Source organism: Monodelphis domestica, chromosome 2, assembly GCF_027887165.1.
Source record: "Monodelphis domestica isolate mMonDom1 chromosome 2, mMonDom1.pri, whole genome shotgun sequence".
Classification (NCBI taxonomy): Eukaryota; Metazoa; Chordata; class Mammalia; order Didelphimorphia; family Didelphidae; genus Monodelphis; species Monodelphis domestica.
The window spans coordinates 385,680,490-385,702,781 of NC_077228.1; the positions used below are offsets into that span (position 1 = coordinate 385,680,490).

Here is a 22,292-nt window from a genome sequence, read left to right on the forward strand (position 1 = left end):
AGAGCAGTAAGAGGACTTGCCTGTTGAAAGGGAAATGAGAGTAGGGGGCAAATCTTAGAAACCTTAATTAGAAAAAATTAGTTCTATACAAGGAATGAAGGAGAGGAAGGGACAGAACAATTTTTTTTAAATGGGGGAAACTATTAACAATATTGGGAAATTGAGAGTGGTGCTAAGTTAGCAGGAAATTAAGTTTTGGACCTAATGTATTGAATTGGAGAAGAGAAGGGATTCAGTTTTTTTTTGGTATCCAAAATATCACCCTGTGGTGGCCAAGCTGGGAATGTTCCATGTTACAGTGAAACTGGAGTAGGACATTAGTGAAGAATTTCTGTTATACTTTAAAGAAATATGCTTTCAAAGAAGTTTCGGGGAAAAAAGTTGAATATGAAGTACAGCCCATTTATTTATTATTTGCTCACCAAGCTGCTTTAGTATTTCACCATATGCAAATTACCCTACTCAAGGGTCCATGACTGAGATCTGCACTGATGCCAATGCAAACAGTACTATTGTTAGATTGCCTGTCCTCGAACATGAAGTATGTTTTTAGGAAACCCCTAGTTGAGGTGATCAGACCATGACAAAGAATTTGCTTTTCTCTTTTATGGAGAAGGGCCTGTGTAACAAGAGATTTAGTCTGCCAGGATAGTTACTTTAGCATGCCACAGTTGTCTTTAAAATTGTTAATTGATATATTTTGCTTTTTATGTTTTATTTTCCAAGAAATCTCTTGCTACCTTCTATAAATATAATCTTATAATAGTATTTTCTTCCATGTTTTGTCTTTTGCCTTTTAAATACTGCCCCCATCCCAAAGAAGTAAGTTATATCTTCTAATTTTTATTTTCTATTTTTTTTCCCTAGCTCTTTGCCTTCACACCTAAACATCAGTTATGAGGACTTTTTCTCTGCCCTCCGTCGGTATGCAGCCTGTGAGCAGCGTTTGGGAAAGTGATCATAGATTGCACTGCTTGAATTCAAGCTTTTGGAGGAAAGGACCCAAGGGATTCTGATGTTTACAAGCACCTGTGATCAATTCTGCATAAACCCAGTTCACAATCCTCCTCATAATTTATCAACAAACTCAGAAAAGTGTCTTACTTGAGAGTGAATGTGTGCGTGTATGTGTGTGTGTGCATGCGATTGTGAGTATGAAAGTAAATTTATAAATGGGAAGTATTGGAGAAGGAACTATATAGACCTGCAGCTTTGAAGGGAAAAAAACACAACACTATCCAAGTCTGAAATGTAGGCTTCTCAAAGGCTTCAGCCTCAACCTCTTCCCTATTTTTGTGGGGAGAGCTGAGGAGGAATGATTGGAGCTGTTTGGTTATTTTTGGGGGACTTTGAGGGAGGGATGGGAGAGGCAGTGGGTTTTTTTCCTAGTGACCAAAATTTTAAGTTTTAAAAATAATGGTATTGACTCTCTCTATTAAGTGGAAGCATTCTAAGTTTGAGAACTCTCCAGTTTAACAGTTTGGCGTGTTGCTCACATTTTAAAAGCATGCACCTTTGGAGCAAAGAGGGAATTTCACTTGTCATCAGATGTCCGTCCATTCCTGTCCCTTACTGCATCCTGAACCAGCTGGGTCATTTTAGAGCCCTTGACCTGGTGTGCTTGTTTATAATATGGACTGTGAACGTCAGGGATAAAAATGTTTTGCTACTTTGGAAATGAACAATTCCTAAAATGTTTTATAATTGGAAGTGGTTGTCCAGCAGTAGTATGAGAAACAAAGGGATAGTAAGTTCCCTGAGACTTGAAAAAGCAGCTTTGGGTTCTTCTTTAGGGGATGGTTTGTTTTTAAGCAGCATTCAATCTTGGCATTAGACCTATAGTGTCTAACTGTGTCCATTTACAAATAGCAAGCAAGTGAGGGAAGTTAACAAAGGCAACTGGTTATCCCCTCCAGAAGCAATCCAGCATTTTCAGAATTCTTCCCTCCTTGGAGTAGCATATTTAAGTTTCTATTAATGGAGCTATAAACAGTTTTTATATGGCACTAATTGGATTTTTAAATTTTTTTTTAAAGGATTGAAGCCTCTGAAGGGAGTTAAATATTACCAAAGTCTACAAAATGACTGGACTTAAGTTTTTGTTGTTGTTGTTGTTGATTCTTTTTATGAGAGAGAAAATAGCACTGGTTCCATTTTATTTTTAAATATGAATATTTTTTTAGGCATTTAATCATTGCCTCTTCCCTCATTCCTGCTCATAAATTAGGCATAAGTCACTGTTGAGATTTGCTATGTTCGTTTTGGGGAGAACCTGTCTGCTACAAGTGTACAATATTTGCACTGGAATTGTCCATTTGGAGTAGGGTCTTACTTAAAATTTAGGTTTCAGAAGCCTGTAAAGTAGTTGAAGACTGGATTCAGAGAGCATGGTCTGTAATTGTCCATCAAGTTCTGAGGCTATGAAGAATAAATGTATCTCAGCAATGGGTAATAAAATCCCCACATATGATTTTGAAAATACACTTGAAATAAAATCCATTAAAAACTGAAACTTGGTCAAGTGATATTACTTTGCACTTCATGTTATTTATATGTTGAAACACTCTGGGTTTTTTAAATATTAATTTATTGCTGAAAGTTTTATCTTGATTGAAGCTACAGCATACCTCTTACTTATTCTTTGCTGATGAACTATAGATTATTATTCCAATGTTGTGTTCCAGGTTTTGCTAAAAGTTTTGCTTTTATTATAGATTGTACTATTCCTGGTAACTTGGAGATGAGCTGGAAATGTTATATTTGATTTTAAAGGACTAAAAAACCTTAAGGGATCATACCAAGTTGAACGGAATTGATATAATATTTGCATATTAAGTTGAATACAGTAATAGTCAAACATATTACATGTAATAGAGCATTAAAATGATACAATTTAAAATTATAAATCTGCTCTATTTTCTTCTCCTTTCATTTCTTAAAAACTATATCTTGCATTTAAAATAAAAGATTAAGCTGTGATCTGAGTAGTTTGTATAATCCTTGAGAGAAGGATAATTGAGGTTGCTTGAAGCTCTGAGTTTAGATATGAACATCTAAAATCTCATTTATGTGAGCTGTACTGCATTACTAGGATAATTTTTTTTCTTTTCTAGCATTGGTTTTTATTGCTAGTTATTCTCATCCCAATCAGATTGAGTTATGTATTCTCTGTTCCCAAAAGGAATCAAAATTTAAAGAAAAGTATTATTTATCTTTCTGGGTAATTAAGGGCATTTTAAAATTGTTTATTCTTTTTAACAATCTCCTCAGTGGTAAAATATCCAAATTGAATTACTCATGTCTAGCTATAACTTGGAGCACAGCAGGAATTTGGACATTTGGGTTTAGTTGAGATATGTTCTCCAGTTTCTTACAGATTTCTAATTACCAGGTGATGAAATTGGGAAGCTATTTTGGTTTCTGATAGCAAATGATTATATATTGTGACTAAAGCTTACCTGTCTTTGAGAGGCAGATGTTAACTTTACAAACAGTGCCAAATACACTGTGCATATCTACAACTTGATCTTTGAATGTATGTCCTTTGGTTAGCACTTCCCATTCTGTGTGATGGTACCATGTGTAGAGACAATTAAGTCCTCATAATATTCTGTATGGCCGTAGACTTTGGAAACATGTAAATAATGTGTAAAGCAAGTTTTTATGATTAAGGAATCAAATTTATTGAATTTTATTATTGAAAGTTGAACCTGAACATGTATGACAAAAAGAAACCAATAAAAGAATATAATCTTTCTATGGGCTACAGCATTGTATGGACACTACATTTTTCTACCAGATAGTTAGAATATTAATGGCTAATCTTTATGTAATGTTTTAAGGTTTGCAAAGCACTTCATGTAGGACCTTGTTTACACATGTGAATTCAGGTGCACACTATTGGTGATTGAAAAAAATGAAGGCAAAGAAATAAAAATCTTTAATTACAAGTTAAGTCCATACTATTTTCCCAAGAAGTGTAAAGTCTTGTAGCAGTTTGTCCAATCATACTCATTCTTTCTCTTGAGAAGCATTAGGGAATCATTAAGTTGTATTCTTTGCCAAACATTATCTCCTGCATCAGTCTTTGTCTAGAGTTCTTGTAACAAGTAATGTCTGTGTTAAAGCAGTGCTCCTCTTTGTTTTATTAATGCTATTATTAATAATGGCCCTAAAGTACAAGAGTAGTGACACTAGTAGCTCTGATAAGCCTAAGAAAAGTCATAAAGTGCCTAGGTATGTTTGTGTAAGAAATACTTATTAAATAATGGGGTTCACACTTATATGCGATTTTCAACTTTTAAGACTAAGGGTCTTAGAACATATTGGTAGTGTAAAACGAGGTCCTGTTATATCTTTTTTGAGACTTAAATGACCTTGTGAAGTAGGTGTTATTCCTATTTTACAGATGAGGCAAGCTGGCAGAGGTTATGTAACTGCAGAGGATCATATAACTAATAGTATTTGAGGTAGGATTCAAACTCAGTGCTTCCTTATATCAAGGCCAACTCTAATCACTGTCATTTGAGTTCTCCTACATGTAGGAGTTTGTGCCCATACTCTTACCAGTCAAGCATTTTCTGTACTCCTGGATCAGTAATGTATGTGTCCAAACATCAGTGTTGTTATGAGTCATAATGTGGGTTCAAAAAATAATCTTCATTAATTTAGAAAAAGTAAGGCTCCACTAGGTCAGTTCTGCTCTCTATTAGATTGTGAGCTCCTTGAAAAGACTTTTTTTGGGCCTTTATTTCTCCAGCTCTTATAGGCACAGTGCCTAATTGTGTGTCCCACATTCAACATTAGCAAGATCAAAGTTTCAATCTTATGTTGTAAATTCATATCAGGGAGATGAATTCAAATTACAGAAAACTTTCATATAGTTTTATTAAAGGCATTTAACAAATACTGCCTTAGAAGTTCAGTATAGGTCTACTTTTAATTGAGTCAAATCCAGTTATAATATATTGGTGTATACCAGAGTTGTCAGACATGCACCTGAATGTAGCCTGAACTAGATTAAAATGTACTTGAGAAGTATGAACAACAACAAAAAATACAGTAAAACATAGGTAACATTTTAAAATCAATACTAAATATCAGTTCCATGGCAGAACAGTAATTGCTAGGCAATTAGGGTTGTGACTTTCCCAGGATCACATAGCTAGGAAGTGTGTAAGGCAGATTTGAACCCAGGTTCTCCTAACCAGGCTTGGTGATCTTATCCACTGAGCCACCTAGCTGCCTCCCTAATATACTATAAAATTAAGTCAATATGGATCCCTTGCGGTTTAGTGCCCCTGTCCCCATTTCTAATAGCACTAGTAGTATACACTGAAGACAATTACAAATCCTTTTGGAAGTAAGTATTGAAATAAAGTTTGGCTAAGTTCCAGTATAAATTATTTAAAAATCTTACATTATTGAAGTTGAGTGAATGATTTTTTCTGTATCTTTGATTTGTATCTTGTAAAATAAAATATTCTCTTTCTAATAGGTGTCCATAATATTTTACAGGAATCTGGGATAGGCTTAAGATTGTGGGTAGATACCTAGGGCAAACAACTTCATTTAGTTTAAAAGAAAAAAGTAACAAGTAGATATCTTGAAAAGCAAATGACATGAGATAGCAAGATAGCCATGTCCAAGATGCAAGTGATAATGCACCATATAATCAGTAAATATTTATTAAACTCCTATGGCTCATATCTGTTTTGTGATTAGTTGTGTGGCTGCTGAAGCTTCTAGTGGACAGGAATATAATGGGGTACTATTCTTAGGCTTTCTTAGAGTACAAAAAAAGTATTGAGCTCCATTGTAATGAACATCTCAATAGGGAGTGACACTGGAAACAGTAGGAAGCAGATGTGAAAGGTCTGATGAAATTAAGTTAGCAACTGATTAGTTCTTAGGGTCAATGGAAAAGGAAGAGTTAAAGATGCTTCCAAGTTTTTGATCTTGGCAACCTGAGAGAATTGTGGTTCAATTAATTGAAATGGCCAAGTAAGGTAAGGGAACAAAGTGTGGATACTTATTGTGACTTGGAGTAAGTCAGTCACAAGTTCTCTTTGCCTTCAATTTCTGTAAAAAAGGGTTAGTCCTGATAACCTATTAAGATTTCTTCAAACTAGTTATGTGATTCCATAATTTTGATTTAGGATAATGTTGAACTTGAGGTGCTAGTCAGATATACAAACTAATGGAAGAAAGGTTGTTGAAAATATGCTTCTAGAGGCTTAAGAGAGAAATCCAGAGATTTGAAAGTCATCTTCAGACAGGTGTTATAGAGGAGAGGAGTGTAGGAGTGGGGAATGGGAAGGTAGGTGCTAAAAGAGTACAGGGAGAAGAGCAAAGAGGAAAGGGTTAAGGATAGAATTTTGAGAATACCTAAAATTTAAGGAGCAGAAAGAGGAAGAGCAACCATTTAGAATGATGAGAGTTGGTGGAATAGACAAAATTCTGAATTTCTTTTTCTACAATTTTGTGGTTGCAGAAACAAAAAATGGCATCAAGGAAGTGGTCATAGTGTCAGATACTGTGAAAAGGTCAAGGAAGATGAGAAAAAGTGATGGAAAATGAACATAAGGAGGCCATTTCATAATCTTAAAAGTGGAGACAGGTACACACGAAAGAATTGAAATGGTAGCAAAGTGGTGGCGGTGAATTTATCTGTGAAAGGGAAGAGAAATGGGTAAGGGCCATTTGGAAAGATCTGAGCATATTATTAGAGGAGAAAAAAAACTAGCATACAGGGGAAACCTGAAGCTGTCAGAGAGGGGAATGATGTGTCAGGGTCTATCAGATGGGAGAAAGGACACATATAGAGAGGCAAGCAAGCCTTAGCACAAAGTTGGCCATCTCAGCCAAGAATGAGATAGGTTTAATGAGAAGACAATTTGAGCAGTTGAAGGGAAAATGAGGGAGTTCATGTCAATAAACCTCAGTGTTCCTAAGTAAAAAAAAAAATTGCTAGAAGTTGAGGGGCTGTAATGAGTGGAAGTAGTTGGAAGAAATAGGGTAGGAAGTTAAAAGGAATAGCTAGATGATTTCAAGATTTTATGATTGCCTTCAGCAAATCAGGTTGAAGTTAAATAGATTGAATCCTTAGGGGCCCTAAAAGTAACTTTGTCACTTTTCTGTAGCAGAACTCGGTTACTTTGACACAGTAGATAATGAAAGGCAACAAATGTTAGGAATTGTTGGTAAAGAGGGCATAGCAGAAGGGGGTATGATAGTACTATGCTGCCTAAATAGGGAGGCAAATGAAGCCAGAAGAAAGTCAAAGAACTTGAGAATGTGAAGACATCAACAAACAGGAGATCCTAAAGACTGAAGAGCAGGTTGAGTAGAGGTAAAAATAAGGTCAGAGAGGTGGGAGAGAAGAACAGAATTTGGAACTCCAAATTTAAAAAAATATGTTAAGGGGGCCTGTGGGTAGCTTAGTGGATTGAGAGCCAGACCTCGAGGCAGAAGTTTGTGACCCTGGGCAAGTCACTTAACCTCCATTGCCTAGTCCCTACTGTTCTGCCTTAGAACCAATACACGGTAATTCTAAGATGGAAGGAAAGGGTTTAAAAAATATTGAAAATTTTTGTTTACATATAATTGAGAAAGAAAAAAGAATGACCCAAGTTCAAATCACATTTCAGATGCTTAGCTGAGTGACCAGCAAGTAACTGAGTGTCTTTTAGTCTTTGTTTCCTCATCTGTAAAGTGGGGATAGTAATAATACCTCCTTCTTAGTTCTGAGGATCAAATATAAACTTATATAAAGAACTTTGCAAAATTAAGCCCTAGATAATTAATGTTTATGTTGTGGATTATGATTGTTATTTGAATTTGAAAACTTGGAAGTAGAGCAATTAGGCAGCTAAAGTGGAATGGAGACAAAGACTAGTAGAGATGAGGAAACACTGGAACTAGATGACCAGGTGTTGGACAATTAATTCATCCAGGGTGGATGTTGATGATCACTAAGATGTATAGTGGGGAATATTGTAGGAAAAAACCATAAAGCAGGTGCTGAAGTCATTGAGAAAGAACAGGAGAGACATGGAAGTAGACAACAGCAATTCTGGTGGAGAAACGGTGGATTTTGTGGATGGCTTAGGCATTGAGAACACATGGTTTTAAACATTCCAGAGGTTTCTAGGCTTTTCCTATGGCAGCTAGAAAAAAACTCTGGGATAAATCATACACTTTCTTTACAATCTTGAGGTAAGTCATGGAAGTATTACCATTATGACTTGGTGAGGAGGTGGAGTGGACCTGTGATGTGACCTGAATTGTGGGCATCTCCCAACATGAACATTTCACCAGTGCAGATTGGCAACTTGATTACCACTTTATAGATGGGGAAACTGAGGCTCTTAGAGATCAGATGAGTTGAAGGTCCCACAACTGGTCCCTGTTAGAACTTGGAAGATTCAAAATCAGCAAGAAGTATGGTGTAAGAGAAGGAGTACTCATTTGAGCACAGGCAGCTGGACTTGGAATCAGAAAGGCCTGAGTTGGAGAATGTTGTACACAGTAAGAGCAATATTGTACAGGGATCAGCTGTGAATGTTTTAGCTATTCTCAGCAATACAGTGATCCAAAACAATTCTGAAGGTCTTATGATGAAAAAAAAGCTATCCACCTCCAGAGAAAGAACTGATGGCATATGAATGCAGATTGAAGCATTCTTATATTACTTTATTATTCTTGGCTTTTTTGGTCTGGGTTTTCTTTTGTAACACGGTTAATATGGAAATGTTTAGTATGACTACACATGTATAATCTATATCAAATTGCTTACCTTCTCAAAGAAAGGGAAGGGGAGAGAGGGAAAGAATTTGAAATTCAAAAAAAATGTTTTAAGAATGTTAAAGTTTTTGTTTATATGTAATTGAGAAAAATTAAATAAAAATTCAATAAAAGAAATATGAATATAAATTACATTTCAGATGCTTACTTAGGTAGGTGGCCCTGGGCAAGTCACAATGTCTCCTAGCTTTAGTTTCCTCATCTGTAAAATGAAGATAGTACAATACCTACTTCTTAGTTCTAAGGATTAAATGTAAACTTATATAGGGACTTTGAACAATTTAAGCTCTGTATAATTGATGTTTATGTTGTTGATGATGACTGTTACTTATTAATATGGATCAAGTCTCAACTCTGATATTGACTACCATTATAACTTACAAAAAATCATTTCATCTTTCTAGCCTCATTTCCCTCATCTTTAAATAAGGGGTTTGGACTATTGGTCTCTAAGCTTCCTTCCAGCTCCAAATTCATGATCTTACAGGTTTTTAGCCTGGAAAATACAATGTATGAGGTGAAGAATGTGAAAGAGAATCAGAGTTCTTGCTGTGGTGCATTTCCCTAAAGCTTGTTGAGGCTTGTTTTAAATAGTTTTCAAGTCCCTGTCTAAATCTGTGCAAAAGGAAAAGTACTGATATATACGTATCTCCTGTTACATGTAGGAATCTGGTGAGTAAAATGTAATACTAGAAATAAAAGACATGTTAATATTCAGAGGATTAGTGAAGGTATATTTAAAAATGCTCTAGTCAAATCATTCCATTAAACATTCATTTATCAGATGCTTGAAAGTTGAAGCATATATACACATGAATATAGATCATACTAAGCCACATGCAAAGCCAGGGGCACTTTGAAGTTCATCCTTCACTAGCTGGAATATAAAGCTCCCATACTCATGATTTACTAACTGTTTACTTACAGGATTTTAGTCACTTAGAGATGACAGTCAACAAATTAAGCTCCTGCTTTGTGTCAGGCACTGTCCTATGTATCACAAAAACAAAGGGGTACCTTCCTCTTTTTATTACAGAAGAAAAAACTTACAAAGCAGATCATTTATTATATATAATGGGCTTCAAGGAGGTATCTTAGTCAATTTATTGAAGAAGAGAGAAATTGAAGGGCTATAGTCTTGTCTAGCCACCAGCCTGTTAAATTTACTTAAAGCAGACTTGATTTTTATCCTAAGAAGAAACTAATGCGGGGTGTCTGGGATTATCACTGAAAATATCTGATGTGGGTACTTTGCCTATTCTATTCCTTTGGGATTCAAAATGGAGGAGTGTATGTTAGCTGGGAGTGTTCTATACAGTTAGTGAAAGGGATCCTCCTGTTTCCTCCACTCTTTTTCAGGTTAAAACTTTTGCTTTCAGGCCATCTTAGCTTTTCCCAGACTTACTTGCCATTGCCATGGGCCCTCTTCTCTCATTCATGAGTTCTTCCTGGAACTTCCCACCATTTTGGAGGAAGACCCCAGACCAGCCATCTCTGATTCTCCAGTCTTGGGCAACATGCCCCTGCCTAGGTACCTTCTCCTCCTCTAGTTCCCTATACACTTTTCAGCTTGTGTGTTATAGAGATGTCTTCCTCATTTAGAATGCAAACTCCTTGAAGGCAGGGACTGCCTTTACTTTTGCTTGTATTTGTATCCCTTGCCAGGCCCATAGTAAATGCTTAATAAATGTTTGTTGCCTAACAGTTATTGACATCTTTATGCAGTTCCAGAGTAGGATATTAGGAACATAAAACAGAGCTAGGAGAAAACTTAAGAGATCATTTGGTCATTCCTCCCTCATTTTACATTTATTGCAACTGAAGTCCAAAGAGATTAAGTGAATTGCCCAAAGTCACAAATAGTAAAGAACAGATCTAGGATTTGCACTCAGATATTGACTTAAGTTCATTGCCTTTCTGTTATACCATGTAGCCTTTGAGAATCAGGTATGGTCGATAGTCATCTAGGTTATACACATGAGATACTTAATGAGTATGTGTGAACAACTTGAGATGATTTTTAATATTAATTTTATAAATACATATACTTTTGTACAAGACAATTCTTTCCTCCTTAGAGAGGAGATAGCATTTTTGCATAAATTAAATTGCATGTATTAACAATGCAGGTTTGAAGCCTCCACTGGACAGTAAGACAAAAATGGGGTATCATTTCTAAATGTGAGCATTCTTAATTTTCAAGTTCTTTCCTAGGATATATTAATGCCTTCCCTTGTTCCTCCATGAATTGCTTCTACATTAATCTTAAAATATCACTTGCATTATGCTTTCCCCCTGCTAAGACAAAATTTCTTACTTTGCCATTCAGGGCTCTCCCCAACTTTTGACCCCAATTTACCTTTCTGGTTTTATCTTCCCCCATTCATCTTCTTCCCACCTTTTCTTTGCCTAAATCCTATCCATCCTCCAAGACCAGACTTGTCTCATCTCCTCCATAAATCTAACCACTCCAAACCCTTGTAGTTGCTTGTTGTGGTTATTGTTGGTACCACTCATTTGGCTTAAAAATCTATTACCTTATGATATCTCTTATTTATATCATCTTGCATAACTATTTAAATCATGTTCCTATTTAACTTTTGTGAATATATGCCTTATCTTCATAATGAGATCCAAAGTCCCTTGAACATAGAGCTATATTTTAGATATATCTACACTATGCATAATACTGGCATAAGATGAACATGGTAGGTTAAAAAAATTTGCTAAATGAATGAAAGAGTTTAAATCAACAGAGAATGCATCTCCTGGGGGAGTGTCTGTAGTAGCAACATAAGCTTATTAGATCATCGTATTTCTTCATTTTCTCTGCTGGGGTACTATCTGCTATAGAATTAAGCCTCATTCTCCCCTACTCTTCCATGCCCACCCCAAAACTGGACCAACAATAACATTCAAGAAGTAGAGAGAAATGCATAAAGATCAGCAGTAAAATCATAATGTCATTAGATCATAGACTTTGAATTAGAAGGAACCTTAGAAGTCACTGAGTCCAACCTCATTTTAGAGAAGAGAAAATTGAATCACAGAGAGAGAAGTTAATGGCATACCAAGGATTCAAACTCCAGTCTTATTGACTGCCAGTCCAGTGTTCTAGAAGTATTTTGCCACCTAGCTGCATTTAGGTGGACCGAGGAGGGTACCTCTCATCAGATAACTGGATTTCATCTTGAGTGCTAGATTCAATCTGTTCAACAATTTACCATTTGCTCCTCTCCCCAGTGGTAAGAGAATGTAGCATCTAAAGAAGTATTTTGAACAAACATTTGATAAAATCTTTCATATTGTCATTGAAGACAAAATGAAAAGTTGTGTACTAGAAAATAGTGGTGATTGGAAGATTTGGAACTACAGTACTTAAGTCATTGGGTACAAAGAATTGTTATTAGTAGATTGAGATATAATGGGAGAAAGAACCCTTGCTAGGTGTCTTAGTGGTCTGTACTTGGCCCCGCGTGGTAAACTGATTTTTGTCAGGAAATTTGATAAAGGGATAAATAACATACGTGTCAAATATGATACAAAGTATGAAGAGATTGCCCAACACTGTGGATGACGATTCAGATCTTAGAAGAGCACAACAGTTTAGAATGATAGCCAAATTGAATAATATAAACTTTAGTAGGGACAAATATAAAATATTTTGCATGTGTTCAACAACTCAACTTCACAAATTCAGGATGAGGCCATTAAGCCTGGTCATTTTCTGAGGAAAAAGGGATTTTATTTTTTTAAATTTTACTTATTTATTTTTAAATAAACCCTTAACGTCCAATACATAGTATTGGTTCCAAAGCAGAAGGAGTAAGGGCTAGGCAATGGGGGTTAAGTGACTTGACCAGGGTCACACAACTGGGAAGTGTCTGAGGCCAGATTTGAACCTAGGACCTCCCATCTCTAGGCTTGGCTCTCAATCCACTGAGCTACCCAGCTTCCCCTAAAAAAAAGGGATTTTAGTGGTCTGTAAATTCACTATGAATCAATAGGGTGACACTGGGAATAAGGGGAAGACCCTTAAATTAATGGTCCCCTGAGCTATTTCAAGAGAAGCAGGGTATCCAGAACAAGGGAGGGGGCTGTTCTACTCTATTATGTCTTGGTCAGAGCACATATGGAATACTATGTTTGGTTCTAGTCGCAACATTTTAGGAAAGAGGTCAATAAGCTCCAGTATATAGAAGGCATTTAGGATGGTTTACTTTTGATTTGAACTCAGCTCATATGGCATTAAGCTTAGTGTCTTTCCACTGTACCATGATACCTCTTGGTGGGCAAGGTAGGCAAGCCATTCAAGGCACAGTATCTAGAGTACTGACACAAACAAGTATTTGTTGAAGGAACTAGGGATGTTTAGTCTCAAGACAAGAAGATTATGGAGGTCATGATAACTTTTTAATTATTTGAAGCATTGCAATATGGAAAAAGAGATCAGACTTAAACCTTTTTGGCCCAAGAGGGGAGAACCAGAGCTAATGAATTTAAGTTGGTTCCATGTAAAAAACTTCCTCACAAATCAAGCTATCACAAAGTAGAATGGCCTGCATTGGGAGGTAGTGAGTTCTGTCTCACTTTTTTATTCGCTGGAATTCTTTATGCAGAGGCTGACTGACCACTTGGTAGAGATGTAGTAGAAGAAGGGATTTTTGTTCAGTTTTGGGTTAGATAGATGACCTCCATGATCTCTTCCAACTCAGATTCTGTGAGCTCCTTTAAGCCTCATTATCTTTGAAAATTACTTGGATATTTATGCCAAAACAAAATTCATCCACACATTAACAGCAATGGCTCACTCATGTACATAGCTATATAGAATCAGAATAATTTCAATCCCTATTTCCTTTAAAGAATCGTTAAAGGTACTCAAATTCATAATTACTTAGTTCCTACAATGAAGTCTTTTTTTGTTTTGCTTGGTGCTTTGGTTTATGGAGCTTAGATACTTCTGTGGGAACAAACAGCTAAGGATAGATGATCAAAAGCAAGATTACAATATGTTGGGTTTTTTTTTAAGCCCTTACCTTCCGTCTTAGAATCAATATTGTATTTTGTTTCCAAGGCAGAAGAGTGGTAAGGGCTAGGCAATGGGGGTCAAGTGACTTGCCCAGGTTCACACAGCTAGGAAGTATCTGAGACCAGATTTGAACCTAGGACCTCCCATCTCTGAGCCTGACTCTCAATCCACTGAGCCACCCAGCTACCCCCTAAAATATGTTTTAAGAAACTAATTTTATTGGAAGGGAAGTCATTAGTACTATTTCCTTTATTCCTACTTTTCTATACAGTCTCCCAATGTAGTCAAACATTTGTCATAGTGTGAGACAGCCTAAAAATTAGGGTACTTGCTTGTATTTATCAGTGTTTAACTTCATATATTTTTCCTCTCTTCCAAACCTCAGTTTCTTGATTTGTAAAATGGACTCACAAAAGGTCCCCCCCCCCTCCATCTTCTTGACAGTTATAGCTAGTAAAGCTAATTATAAATGCCAAAATGCTATATAATTCAAGTTCTTCTTCTTCATGGTGTGTCTTTGGTACTCTACTTTTCCTCTCCAAACTCTTCTCAGTGTTTTGGTTCCTGTGAATATCATCTCTGCAAACATCTTCAATGACTTAGCAATGAATTTCTGTAACAAAAACATTTTTCACATAAAAATAGAATTGTAGCATACTCTTCATTTGGGGACTGTATTTCCTCATGGAAAACAGTTGTTTCTATACAAAAAGGTTTATTGCTACCTTTTGTATTTACAGCAAAGTAATTCCCAGATAGATTCCCTTGTCCTCCCTTCCCCCAACACATGAATACTTTGGTATATCTTTAGTACTGCCTGGTGTCCTTGGGGTATATGCTCTGCTGGGTGATGAGAGTAATCACTTTTAGATGAGCACAAGAAATAATGAGTGATTCCCATTGATCCACTTTATGACTAATAGAACAGAATATCATGTACTACCCACAAAGTTAATGTACTATGTGAATGCCTGAATTCTTTACAAGGAATATGATATGATTTTTACCTTAGATATTTGGTCAACCTTTTATAGGTTTAATTGATCCTTTGTGGGATTTTTTCTTTAAATCCAAAGGCGTTTCCAACTTCTAGCACTCAGGCTTGCAAAATTAAGTGACTTGCCCAGAGTCACACAGCTAGGAAATGTCTGAGGCCAGATTCTAACAAGGACCTCCTGTCTCTAGGCTTGGCTCTCAATCCCCTGAGCCACTCAGCTGCCCCCTACACCTTGTATTTTTTGAAGGTGCTCATTTCTTGCTTTGATGAATGAAGAATTGGGCAGTATGATATAGGTGAGAAGAACTTGGTATCCAAAGGTGTGACCACTCTACGCCATTCCCACTTTTGTCTATGGTTAGCAGTCAAGGTCAGTCTGATCTTCAGACTTCTCAAGCAATGACTGCCTGCAGTTCTTGGTCTGGAGAAAGCTCTGCCCTGTAAGACCTGCAGGGTCCTTTGAATCTGTAATTCAAATGTTAGGCTTGGAATACAACTATACAGATGATGCAGTGGGGAGAGCAAATAAAGACTTAAGCCATCTGTAGGCAGTTTGGAGATTCATAAGCCAATCTGCATTTTAATTTAATGGCAGCCAAAATGCATGATTAATAGTAGTGAGCTTTTTTCTTACCTGTGGACATTTTCTCTCTCTCTCTCTCTCTTTTTTTTTAAAGATCTTCATCATGCAAGAAATCATTTGGGACTACTTAAGGCAATCTCAGTTTCATTGTTCAGCTGAAAACCATATGGAGTGGGAACGAGCATCCCAACATAAAGGTGTTTTTGGAAAAATACTAGTAGAAAAAAATTAGTATAGGTTGCTGTTCATGACCAGACAGGCAGAAGTAGATACTAGGGGGCCTCTATAGGAGGTCAGAGCCTTGGTGCTATCATTAGAGCCTCTGCTAATCCAACCTCTTTTGTTATGGCAGGCCACATGTATTTAAAAATAGCCTACATAGTGGTTTAGACTTTCCAGGGGAGAGTTTTTGGTGCCTGGAATTCATTTGTCTCCATCTCTCGTACCCTCATTTTGCACTTACTCTCCCCTTTTTCTCTGCCTGGCCCCACTTCTTACTCCTTACTTCATTAGATTCATTTTCTGACTTAGCATCTAAAGAGCCACCCTGACCAGGAGTGAAGTCCTCCAGACTGTTGTAGGAGTTGGCAGTGATAAAGAAAGTGGCTTGTGTGGGGGTGTTCTGGGGGAGGTGAGGTCTGGCTTCCAGTTTCATCCTTGCTTCAGCTATGAGAACCATCATATCTTATTATCTTATCTATACAACAGGCACACAGCTGGTGGCCAGGGCTAGGCACTATTCCTCAGGCACCGGAAAGTGGGGAGCTCTCTTTTTCTAAATCATGACATTTGGAAGGGACCGCAGAGATCATTTAATTCTAAGCTTCTCATTTTACAGGTAAGCAAACATGGGGCACAGGGGAGTCAAAGTGATTTGCCCAGTGTCGCACAGTTGGTAAAGTAGCTGCGTCATGACTAAAATCCAAGTCTTTTGAATGCTCATTCATTACTGTTCCCACTACACCAAGCCGTCTTGCTCTGTGGAATCATCATTTGCTCCTTGGAGACTGAAAGTGCATCTTGTAGAAGGCAGGGATGAGGACTCTGAATAGTAGGGACAGGCATTGCTAGGACCTTTCTCTCTCTATAAGTATTTGCATTTTGACATAGAAGATTCATTACAATCAATTAAAATCAACTTGAAAGAGGCAGAGTACCTAAACAAGAATCATGATTTTTGTTGTGAGTGGTTTGCCATTTCTTTCTCCAGTGGATTAAGGCAGATAGAAGTTAAGTGACTTGCTCAGTCATACAGCTAGTCATTGTCTGGGGTCAAATTTGAATTCAGGTCTTCCTAACTTCAAGCCTAGTACTCTATCCACTGAGTCATCTAGCTACCCTTAAAGGAATTAGGATGCTTTGATTCCAGTTCCTGTTTTGCCAGTGACTACCCATGTGACATTAGGCAAGCCACTTAATCTTCCCACATCTTAGTTTCTTCATCTGTGAAATGGGTCAGAACTCCCTCAAGTCTCTTCCAGTGCCAAAATACTATAATTTTATGTTATATGAAATATGTGTGTGCCAACATATTTCTCTTCCCGTCTGAAATTTAGTCTTAAAGCAAGAGAAAATGTAGAAGAAAACTATTTCTCTTTCATTCTTCTATATTCCAAAGGTTTCGTGAATCTTATGATCTGAGAGGTATCTGGGAGTTTAACTATTTTGTAGTTTAACTATAATTTTAGGCTTGTCCTGGTAAGACAGTGAGGTAACTAATTATGAGGATTAATTCTCATTGATCCTTTCCCAAGCAGAGTGAACAGTCAGATCTGTAAAAATCAAGATCCCAGAACTTTCATATACCTCAAGAGGACATTTTCAGACCAAGGACTGGTCTTGTGGGAACTTGCACAATATGTCTTTCCAGACTGATGCCATTTCAGTTGAATTTTGTAAAGATGGTTTGGATTCATGCACAGCATCACTTGAACATGCAAATCATATGGAGCACAGAACAAAACCAGAGGATGTCATTAATAAGATGCCCTTCATATACAACCCAGGCAGAAATCCCCTTTGGTCAATGGGTTTTATTCATCTGACTAAAGAGGAAAATGTTTGATTCCACAGAGCTTTATGGAATTTTAGATAGAGGTTTTGGCTCCTTCAGATTTAGATTTTCTATTCCCTTCAGAGTCCCTCAAGCAAGGCAGCTTCTCAGACAGATTGTGGAATTATTTAAATCTCAGGCCGAAGAATTTGTATTTTATGTTAGAAGGAAAGAAAGAAATTGGGAATATTGGAAGAAAGAAAGAAAACAAACAAATATCTATTGTTTTCTATGTTACAGGCACTGCATCAAGCAATAAGGAGCCAAGATTTGTTTTTTTTAATTCTGTTTTTGTTTTTCATAAAAGGAGTTTAATAGTCAGAGCAGTGCCACAGGAAGATTATTTTGGCAGTTTGAAGAATCAAAAATTGAAGGGGATGAGAACAGAAGCAAGATGACCAATTTAGAGGTTATTACAATTATTAATATTAGAAGTGCTTGGGTCCAGAATTAGGGTGGTAGAGAAACTGAAACAGATTCAAGAGATGCTCAAGATATAGAGTCTTGAGAAAAATTAATATTGAATTGTATTTTTTACTAGTAATATTTCTATGTGAATTAATTTTTTTCCTTAGTCTTTCTAGGTTGAAACAGTCTGATTCCTAAATAAGGTTATTCCCAGGCCCCAAGCTATAGAACCCAGAAAGGACTAAAGGCAGTGGAGATCAGACAGAGTGAACTTTGACCCATTTGAAGGTAAGGTGAATCAGCTAAATTTCTCTGGCTGTTTTCCTTATTTAGGCAAAGATCCACTTCCTCTGTGATAAAGTAATAAGGGAGGAGTTGAGGTTTCTAAGTCTACATTCTCATGAGTTTTTTTTTTTAATCAGTTAGAGATGTCTTGGGATGTTCAAGGGAGGTGCTATATAATGGGCTCTCAAAATTGTATTTATAGAACTGCACTAAAGAACTTCTTTATCTTTGATCATTGAGAGGATCACTGACCTATTAATGTTTTGGTTAAATGCTAGTCTAATCAATACATTTATAGTCATACCCAAAAAGTAGTCTCTCGAACATTTTTAATTGCAACACTCCACAGGAAGTGTACAGGGTCATATGACCAGAAAAGAGATAAACTAGTCATTTTCCCTTCCTTCCTTCCTTCCTTCCTTCCTTCCTTCCTTCCTTCCTTCCTTCCTTCCTTCCTTCCTTCCTTCCTTCCTTCCTTCCTTCCTTCCTTCCTTCCTTCCTTCCTTCCTTCCTTCCTTCCTTCCTTCCTTCCTTCCTTCCTTCCTTCCTTCCTTCCTTCCTTTCTTATTCTAAGGCAGAAGATGGCAAGGTTGCTGAGCAATTGGGGTTAATTAACAAGATATTCTCAGAGTCACACAGCTAGTTGGTATCTGAGGCCACATCTGAACCCAGGTCCATCTGACTCCAGACCTTGTACTCTATCCACTATGCTACCTAGCTGAACTGGGGAAGATGAGTCTTCCTGACTCCAGACCTGGCACACTACTAAGCCATCTAGCTGTCCCTAAAAGAAGATGTGATCAAAAAAAAAAAAAGCAAAAACCATCTAAATATATCTAAAATATATCTAATAGAAAAGCCTGCCAAAAAAAAAAAAGAATTATGTGCCAGATATGGAGCAATAATAGCTGAATTTTAAAAAGAAAGAACTCTGACAAGGTAAAAATCTTAATGAATTATCATCTAAAAATGTTTATATTTAGACATGTTGAATCTGAGATACTGATGGGACATTAAGGTGGAGGCGTCCAACTGGCAGTTGGTGTTGTAGGACTCTAGTTTAAGAGAGAAGTTAGTGCTAGACACAGATTTGAAGTTGCTAGCATCCTTATAATGACTACATCCAGTTTTGAAATTTATAATGAGATTTTTTAAAACAATTAAAAAAGAAGAATGTTCACATAAGACTAAACTTTTGGGGACATCCGTGCTTGAAAGCAAGAGATAGATGGTGTTCTAGGGAAGGAAACTGAGAGGAAATGGCCACACAAGTAAAAGGAGAAATGAGAGAATCACAGAAGCCAAGGAATAGGGCAATATCTAGGAAGAGAAGTTAGCAGAATTAAGATCTATAGAGAGGTCAAGAAAAATGAAAAGGCTCTTAGATTTATCTATTAAGAGATCATTGGTAGATTGATTTGGGTCATAAGAGCAACAAAATGGCAGAGAAGACATTTTCTGTTATGCCAACAATCTTTCAATCCTCTCCAAAACAGAAATTATTCATCAAAGATAAAGTAATTTCATTTGCTCCCAAAGTCTATGACAGCCAGAATCCAAAAGAAGATTCAAAACCAAACTCAAAACTCAGGATGATGTTCACTGACTCTGAATTCACTCAACATACCTCCTTACACCTCTTCAACTTCACTAGTAGATCCAAGGACCTACCCTATCAAAATCAAAACCTACCCTATACCTTGGTCCATTCTTCCTGTTTCCAGTGCCATGAAGACCCCAGATTCAATCTGTGAAAGTTTCCTCAGGCCTCTATAGCCAACTTGACCATAGTCTTTCATGAGCAAAAGATCATTAGGGACCACATGCAACATGGAAGCATCAGTATTAAAAAGCTCTGAACTAGAAGTTCTGGGGAAAATACGATCTGAATTTTGGGGTCAGAGAAGTGAGGAACAGAGGGAATGGGCAGGTTACCAGGATAAACACCTGTATGTACTTGTGTGCCTGGGGTGCATGCTTCTGTGCGTGTGTGTGTGCGTGCATGTGTGTGTGTGTGTGTGTGTGTGTATGTGTGTGTGTGTGTGTGTGTGGCTGTATAGCTCCCCAAGCCTGAGGGAAAATTCACCAAACTTAGCTAGGGCAGGTACTGACAACCCAAAAGTCGGCTGAATCAGGGACCTAGACTGATCAGCTAAGTGGGGGGATCCTGAAATGTTTTGAGATCCAGCCCCCAAGGAAATCACAATTAGAAGGGAGGGAGTCAGGAAGTGAATAATAAGGAGAATACAGGGAAAACAAAAACTGGAAGAAAAAAATACTTTAGGAAGAAGAAAACTCAAAGACCTTGAACATAAAGAGATAAATCAAAAGAAAAAAAAACAGTAAAAAAATGCAAGAAATATGGCTTCCATCTTGTACATGTGTTCAGGCAACTATAAAGAAATAGTGCAAAATAAAAGAAAATGGTCCAATAATTGATGAGGCAGAAGACCCTCATGGAATGTGAGGATGTGGAATGAAAACTTATTGTTCCTAAGCCTAAATTGTTTAAGAGTACTCACTTCAGCAGCACATATACTAAATGGTTTAAAAGAGAAACAAGAATTATGAAAGCAGGATTAATTTCCTACATGGCAAAAATTATAAGCAGCATAGAAAAATTTGAATCTACAATTGAAAACATCACCAAAGAAACAAAAGGGAGAACAATAGATTGTGAATATGAATGTGAAGACGAGATGAGAGATTTTTCCATGGACAAGAGATTATCTTTTAGAAGGGACTTGCTGAAGGAAGAGCAGGGGAAGAGAAAGAAAAAACTGAGAGTTCTAAGGAAGGAACAGAGGCTTGGAGTTTCAACAGACAGGTCACTTCTGGCTTGGGGAAGGAGAGAAGAGAGGTGGATTCCCAGAAACTCAGAAGAAACCTATTCCCTTGGAGATCAACTGTCTCTCCTGAACCCCTGAATATCTCCAAATAAACTCTTTGTTAACAGCAGTTTAAAGACCCCAGTAGGGTTGTGGATTGGGACTTTTTGAAGGCAGCCATCTACAGATCCTTTCTTTCTCTGTCTCTCTCTCCCTTACTTGTCCCTGGACTCCTATATTCAAAATTAGTCAGCTTAAGAGTAGGGACTGAAGGCATTAGGCAAGAAAGAAGGATCAAGACTGATAAGCCTTGAACCCCTAGACTTTGGAGGGCCAATTTGTCAGAAGGGGGTAACTGTAGGGTTTCCCTATTTACCCACTTTCCTACTTGAGACCCATGACACCTTTTCCCTACCTCAACCCCAATAAATCACCTGTTGCTCAAGATTTAGGTCAGGGCCAGTCATTAGTCAACATTGTTGAAGGGACCGAAGATTTTGGTGAGGGTCACACCTCTCCCCAAAGTGGGACTGACTTCTAGGTCTTAGGGATTCGAGATTGCCTGACCCAAGGAATTGACATCTCTCCTTGACAGTTGGGTAGTCCAAAGATCCTGAAAAGGGAACTGTTGCTTGTTCAACTAACTTTGCAAAAGGGGAGTTTGTGCTGGAATAACAGCTAAAATGTTAAAAATGGATTCTGCAGCCTAGTGCTAGTTTTCTTAATTTTAAAATCATAGCAGTAGACAGTAAGCAACAAGGAAAGTTCTGACTTTAAGAGTTGGTTGAGCCTGTCTCTTTGGGCTGAAGAAAATAGAGGCACTCTATCCAGACTGGGAAGGATAAGCTCCATTCCCTACCCATGCCAGGAAGGAAGTGCTACCCACAAGACCAACTGCCACTCCCAGGTGCCCCTTCCCCCACCAACTGTCAGTCTTGTCACTTTCTTCTCTCTCTAATATTCCCACTGTTGCTTGTTCCAACACAGTGGCAGAAAGTCCAGAACTTGTTCTAGTTTCCTTTCCACAATTGTCCCCTCTTTTTGTTGTGACCTTCCCAAAGTCACTTATTTTTATTATAGTCACTAATTTACTAAATCTACCCTAAGGAATTCTATGCAGGAAAGTCTGGGTAAGGGTAGTTTTAGGGTTTTACAATAAATTCATTACAATAAATGTTTGAACAAAACCATTACAAGAAATTTGAATTTTAGTGCTAATACTACTTACTCTTGCTAAGTTAACTAAAACAGTTTTCCATTATATATATATTATTATTTGTAGACTCTTTTCTATATATATT

At 37.2% G+C, this 22,292-nt stretch overlaps 1 protein-coding gene across 2 annotated transcripts in view; it reads left to right on the forward strand.

Moving 5' to 3' along the window:
* NUS1 (NUS1 dehydrodolichyl diphosphate synthase subunit) overlaps positions 1 to 3,757 on the forward strand; it is a 39,703-nt gene extending 35,946 nt beyond the window's left edge. For both annotated transcript variants that reach the window (XM_001369260.4, XM_007484480.3), the window contains one exon: positions 868 to 3,757. In XM_001369260.4, the coding sequence (XP_001369297.1) occupies positions 868 to 958 (91 nt within the window). In that variant the 3' untranslated portion in view covers positions 959 to 3,757. The remainder of the gene's footprint in view (positions 1 to 867) is intronic.
* Positions 3,758 to 22,292: the final 18,535 nt, after the last annotated feature.